Source organism: Pristiophorus japonicus, chromosome 13 (assembly GCF_044704955.1).
Source record: "Pristiophorus japonicus isolate sPriJap1 chromosome 13, sPriJap1.hap1, whole genome shotgun sequence".
Taxonomy (NCBI): domain Eukaryota; kingdom Metazoa; phylum Chordata; class Chondrichthyes; family Pristiophoridae; genus Pristiophorus; species Pristiophorus japonicus.
Window position 1 is genome coordinate 4154716 of NC_091989.1, and position 6344 is coordinate 4161059.

The 6344-nt window shown below is 43.5% G+C and overlaps 1 protein-coding gene across 2 annotated transcripts in view; it reads right to left on the reverse strand.

Annotated features, from left to right (window-relative positions):
* Positions 1-6344, reverse strand: part of tmem243b (transmembrane protein 243, mitochondrial b) — a 43001-nt gene that overhangs the window by 22807 nt on the left and 13850 nt on the right. For both annotated transcript variants that reach the window (XM_070897069.1, XM_070897068.1), the window contains exon 3: positions 2341-2585. In XM_070897069.1, coding sequence (XP_070753170.1) covers positions 2341-2418 — 78 coding nt within the window. In that variant the 5' untranslated portion in view covers positions 2419-2585. The remainder of the gene's footprint in view (positions 1-2340; positions 2586-6344) is intronic.

Below are 6344 nucleotides of genomic sequence, written 5' to 3' on the forward strand. Positions count from 1 at the left end.
GGAACAGCACTGCAGAGAACGGCCAGAAGAATAACCAACCGATCAAGGAACCAATGACCATGAACATACAATAGCTACAGCCAGGAAGGACGATTGTGTATCTTACGTCAATTTCTCTCAGAAATCTAGTCATGTAGTTTTAGTCGGATTTTGTTGCGTAATAAACTGACACTGAGTTAAGCCTAGTGCCATGTGTTGTCCTTTCCCACTATAAGTTCCGAGGTCCAAGAATCAGAGTAGAGTGAAAAACAAACACCCTACACCAGCGAATGCCCAGGAAACTTTTACGCCTGGTAAAAGCAGGTTTAGGGATTTTGTTTCATCAGCGCAAGAGTTTAAATAAATATATATTTTTTTAATTTTAATTATCTAAACATAATTTTTTAAAATTAGTTATGTTTTATTTTTAACCCCATTAAAATGTTTAAATTTATTCAAAAAATTAAATTTGTGTTTTAAATTAGGGTAGATGCTGAGAGGATGTTTCCCCTTGTGGGGGAATCTAGAACTAGGGGGCAGAGTTTCAGAATAAGGGGTCGCCCATATAAAACAGAAATAAGGAGGAATTTCTTCTCTCAGGAGGGTCATGAATCTTTGGAATTCTCTTCCCCAGAGAGCCGAGGAGGCTGGGTCATTGAATATATTTAAGGTGGAGATAGACAGATTTCTGAACGATAAGGGAGTCAAGGGTTATGGGGAGCGGGCAGGGAAGTGGAGTTGAGGCCAGGATCAGAACAGTCATGATCTTATTGAATGGTGGAGCAGGCTCGAGGAGCCGAATGGCCAACTCCTGCTCCTATTTCTTATTTTATGTTCTTAAATAATTATAAAATGTTTGGAATAATCTCCCAAGCAGGATAACAAGTAAAATTATTAGTTTTACTCAAAATACAGTAAGAGGACACGATGGGGCAGGCAATGTAGTCGAGGGATGAACCTCAAATGAGCCAAATGGCCTTCTCTTATCCCTGGCTTTTCTTGTATTCTTATGTAAACAGTGGGATTGACGTTTGAGTGATTTACAATGTGCATCTTCCCTGCAACCCGGATTTAGTCTCCATACTGAGGCTTTAGTGTTTGAAAGGCCCATCAGTAAGATTAGAAGATTAGAGGTCAGGAGGTGGGCCTTTCGGCCTTTTCCCTTCCCCCCCCCCCAAGAGAACAGTGGGCCTCTGGAACAGGCTGCCGTCTCGTGCAGAGGACGCTGATTCACTGAATTCCTTCAAGCGAGAGCCGGACCTGTTTCTGGCTGGGGTGGAGATCACCTCTTATAAAAGGGTAGGTACTGCGGGGAATTTAATGGCCAGAGTGATCTCCTGGATTCATTTTGATCACCTAGATGATCTGTTTTTTTGCCTCTCTCAGGAGATCACATGGTTTGGAGTGGGATGGAGTGTATAAATTGTGATACACAAGGGATCACAATTGTGTGGGACAGGCTCGATGGACCAAAGGGTCTTTACACGTCCTTCATTGTTCATATGTTTGTAAATAAAATGTCATTAAGTTGCTGCGCGTTATAAAACGTACATTAATGAACTGCTCGATAACACTGACTCCTTGGTGTGTGCTTGTAACACATTTCAGACTATCTGGGAAGGTTTCTGCGGCTCACTTTGTAGCTGAATCATAAATGTGTTCTATGTATTTATGATATTGCTGCAAATAGTGAGATGAAACCTGTGTGTGCAGTTTCAAAGGCAAAAAGTGTGATATTACAAAGTTAATAGCAGCAAATAATTATATTTAAAAGTATAACTCTTTCTTTCCAACTCTTCTATCACATTAGAGACACAATCTAAAAAGTAAGCTGCTTTGAATATACAGTCTACCATTCAATTCCCTTAAAATGGCTGGGTACTCCCTAGACAGCTCCGTGGTAAGTGGTATGAGACTAGGTTTGAAAACTTCAGTTAAATTAACCAAAAATTTAAATGTTGGTACACCGAGATCTGAAAATTTAAACTGCGTGTGCAAAGATACTACAGATTAAATTACTGTACCATTCTTCAGGGGTTGCAATCAAAATAAAATATATACTAATCATCCACAATGTTCGGCCAAGATGGACAGGGGTATTCCAGGTATTGGTTGACTGTTCACCGTCATTATCATATTTATCATTCATTCAAAACAATGCAAACATTTCAAACCAAACTTAAAGCAGGCACGAAACAAGCAATTTTAAAGCAACATTGCGAAATTACTTTGGGCTTCAAAGAATCGGATGAAAGTAAATTTGAAACGATAATACTTGGATCCAGATCCATGTTCAAATTAATCTTTGAATGTACAAATATCAGAGATGGCAATGAATCGCTGTCTTTTATATGTCCTTACCGTGGCTGATGTCTCTCCAAACAAGGGCCTGTTGTCTTGCACACTAGTGCCATAAGTCCTTGTGGCATATTCATCCATTGCAACTTTATACGGAACACTTTCATGCAGACCAAAATCTCGCCTGTGCTATCTCAAACAAGTTATCCTGAGTACATCGTGCAGAAGATATTCACTCATGGAGACATAGGATGGAAAGCACTTCACAATTGCTGACTACTTCCATTTGATTTTCATGGTGAATGATTCTGAAATAAAAAAATAAACGAGTGAGTCAGAATGAACTTGCACCCGTCTGCGGTTTGATTTGCGTTGCCTTGTGACAAGAAACATGAATGGTTTCCTTTGTATAAATCCACAGTCTCTCAACAGCACACAATACTATCAGACAATGTCTTTGCATGTAACTTAATTCTGGTTACACTAAACTATTAAGCTCTTCAATCTACTTGCTGTGTTATGGAAACACTTAAATATTTCCTTATTAATGGCAACAGCAGGTAAATAAACTGCAATATCAAATTTTCTCCACAATAAAATTGGCTTTAAAATTTAGAGCTATACTAATTGAGTCATATCTCAGATTTTATTTCAGTAACTATTGGAACAGATCAACTATTAAAGCATTGGATTACACGGAGATCAGTGAACACCGGAATTAAAAGACAGACTTGCATTTCTATAGCGCATTTCATGACCGCATGATCTCCCAAAGCATTTTACAGCCAATGAAGCACTTTTTGAAGTGTAGTCGCTGTTGCAATGTAGGAAATGCCACAGCCAATTTGGGCACAGCAAGCTCCCACAAACAGCAATGTGATAATGACCAGATAATCTGTTTTCGTGATGTTGATTGAGGGATAGATGACTCTGCCGCTCTTCTTCGAAATAGTGCCATGGAATCATACGTCCACCTGAGAGAGCAGACGGGCCTCAGTTTAACATCTCATCTGAAAGACAGCACCCCCTCAGAACTGCACTGGAAAGTCAGCCTAGATTTTTGTGCTCAAGTCTCTGGAGTGGGACTTGAACCCACAACATAGAAACATAGGAAATAGGTGCAGGAGCAGGCCATTCGAGCCTGCACCACCATTCAATATCATAGCTGATCATGCAACCTCAGTACCCCACCCCTGCTTTCTCTCCATACCCTCTGATCCCTTTAGCCATAAGGACCACATCTAACTCCCTTTTCAATATGTCCAACAAACTGGACTCAGCAACTTTCTGTGGCAGAGAATTCCACAGGTTCACCACTCTCTAGGTGAAAAGGTTTCTCCTCATCTCGGTCCTATTTGGCTTACCCCTTATCTTTAGACTGTGACCCCTGGTTCTGGACTTCCTCAACATCGGGAACATTCTACCCGCATCTAACCTGTCCAGTCCCATCAGAATTTTAAGTTTCTATAAGGCTTCTAATCCAGAGGCGAAAGTGCTACCCACTGAGCCATAGCTGACACTAATTAGAATCATACAATGGTTACGGCACAGGAGGTCATTCAGCCCATCGAGCCCGTGCCGGCTCTCTGCAAGAGCACCTCAGCCAGTCCCCCTCCCCCGCCCTTTCCCCGTAGCCCTGCAATTTTTTTTCCTTCAGGCACTTATCCAACTCCCTTTTGAAAGCCACGATTGAGTCTGCCTCCACCACCCTCTCAGGCAGCGCATTCCAGATCCTAACCACTCGCTGCGTAAAAACGTTTTTCCTCATGTCGCCTTTAGTTCTTCTGCCAATCGCCTTAAATCTGTGTCCTCTGATTCTCGACCCTTCCACCAATGGGAACAGTTTCTCTCGATCTACTCTGTCCAGACCCCTCATGATTTTGAACACCTCGATCAAATCTCCTCTCAACCTTCTCTGCTCCAAGGAGAACAACCCCAGCTTCTCCAGTCTATTCACATAACTGAAGTCCCTCATCCCTGGAACCATTCTCGTAAATCTTTTCTGCTCCCTCTCTAAGGCCTTCACATCCTTCCTAAAGTGTGGTGCCCAGAATTGGACACAATACTCCAGTTGGGGCCGAATCAGTGTTTTATAAAGGTTCATCATAACTCCCTTGCTTTTGTACTCTGTGCCTCTATTTATGAAGCCCAGGATCCCATAAGCTTTTTTAACCACTTTCTCAACCTGCCCTGCCACTTTCAACGATCTGTGCACCTATACCCCCAGGTCCCCCTGTTCATGCATCCCCTTTAGGATAATATCCTTTAGTTTATATTACCTCTCCTTCTTCTTCCTACCAAAATGTATCACTTCGCACTTTTTTGTGTCAATTTTTATCTATCACTAACCTCCTCATTGTTCACTATACTTCCAAGTTTTGTCTCATCTGCAAATTTTGAAATTGTGCCCTGTACTCCCAAGTCCAAGCCATTAATATATATCAAGAGCAGCAATGGTCCTAGAACCGATCCCTAGGGATCACCACCGCATACCCTCCTCCAGTCTGAAAAACACCACTACTCTGTTTCCCGTCACTTAGCCAATTCCGTATCCATGCTGACACCTTTTGGAAATCCACGTATACCACGTCAACCACAGTGCCCTCAGCAACTCTCTGTGTTACCTCATCAAAACACTCAAACAAGTTAGTTAAACCCGATTTGCCTTTAACAAATCCGTGCTGGCTTTCCTTCATTAATCCACACTTGTCCAAGTGGCTGTAAACTTTGTCCCGGATTATGGTTTCCCACTAGCGAGGTTAAACTGACTGGTCTGTAGTTGCTGGGTTTATGCTTACACCCTTTTTTGAACAGGGGTGTAACACGGAGGATTGGAAAATTATGGCCAGTACCTCTGCAATTTCCTCCTTAACCTCCCTCAGCATCCTACAATGCATCCCAACTGGTCCTGGTGACTTATCAACTTTAAGCACAGATAGCCTTTCTAGTATCTCCTCTATCATTTTTTAATCTCATCCAGTATTCCCACTACCTCCTCTTTCACTGTGACTTTGGCAGCATCCTCTTCCTTGGTGAAGACAGATGCAAAGTACTCATTTAGGGCCCAAGTTTCCACATGATTCGCGCCTGATTTTTAGGAGCAACTGGTGGAGAACGGACTATTTTAGAAATCGCAATTCTCCACATTTTATTTCTGCAGTTCTAGTCAGGTAGAACAGTTCTAGTTTAGAACAGAATTTTTTCTTCAAAAGGGGGCGTGTCCGGCCACTGACGCCTGATTTGAAAGTTTCCACAGTGAAAATGTACTCCAAACTAAAGTAGAATGGAGCCAGTGAAGATTTTTGTAGAACTGAAAAAACCTGTTCTACACATTAAAAAATCAGGCACAGGTTACAAATTAGGCGTCCAGAACGAGTGGGGGGGAGGGGGGGAGGGGAACTCATTAAATTCGACAATAAATCCTTATTTATACTTCTACAAATATTATACAAATAAATCCAACCTGAATAAACATTTATAAGCCAAGAAAAGATTAAATAAACCATCTTCCTACCTGTGTGAAAGTGCTTCAGCCAGGGAGAATTCTGCAGCCGTTCGTGCCGCTGAGTGGGAGGGAGAGAGAGAGAGGGAGAGAGAGAGAGAGAGAGAGGAGAGGGGGGGGAGAGGAAGAGAGAGGGGGAGGGAAGAGAGAGGGGGGAGGGAAGAGAGAGAGGAGAGAGAGGGGGAGGGAAGAGAGAGAAGAGAGAGAGGGGGGAGGGAAGAGAGAGAAGAGAGAGAGGGGGGAGGAAAGAGGAGGAAGAGAGAGAGGGGGGAGGGAAGAGAGAGAGAGGGGGGGAGGGAAGAGAGAGAGAGGGGGGAGGGAAGAGAGAGAGAGGGGGGAGGGAAGAGAGAGAGAGGGGGGGAGGGAAGAGAGAGAGAGGGGGGGAGGGAAGAGAGAGAGAGGGGGGGAGGGAAGAGAGAGAGAGAGGGGGGGAGGGAAGAGAGAGAGAGAGGGGGGAGGGAAAGAGAGAGAGAGGGGGGAGGAAGAGAGAGAGAGGGGGGGAGGGAAGAGAGAGAGAGGGGGGAGGGAAGAGAGAGAGAGGGGGAGGGAGAGAGAGAGAGGGGGG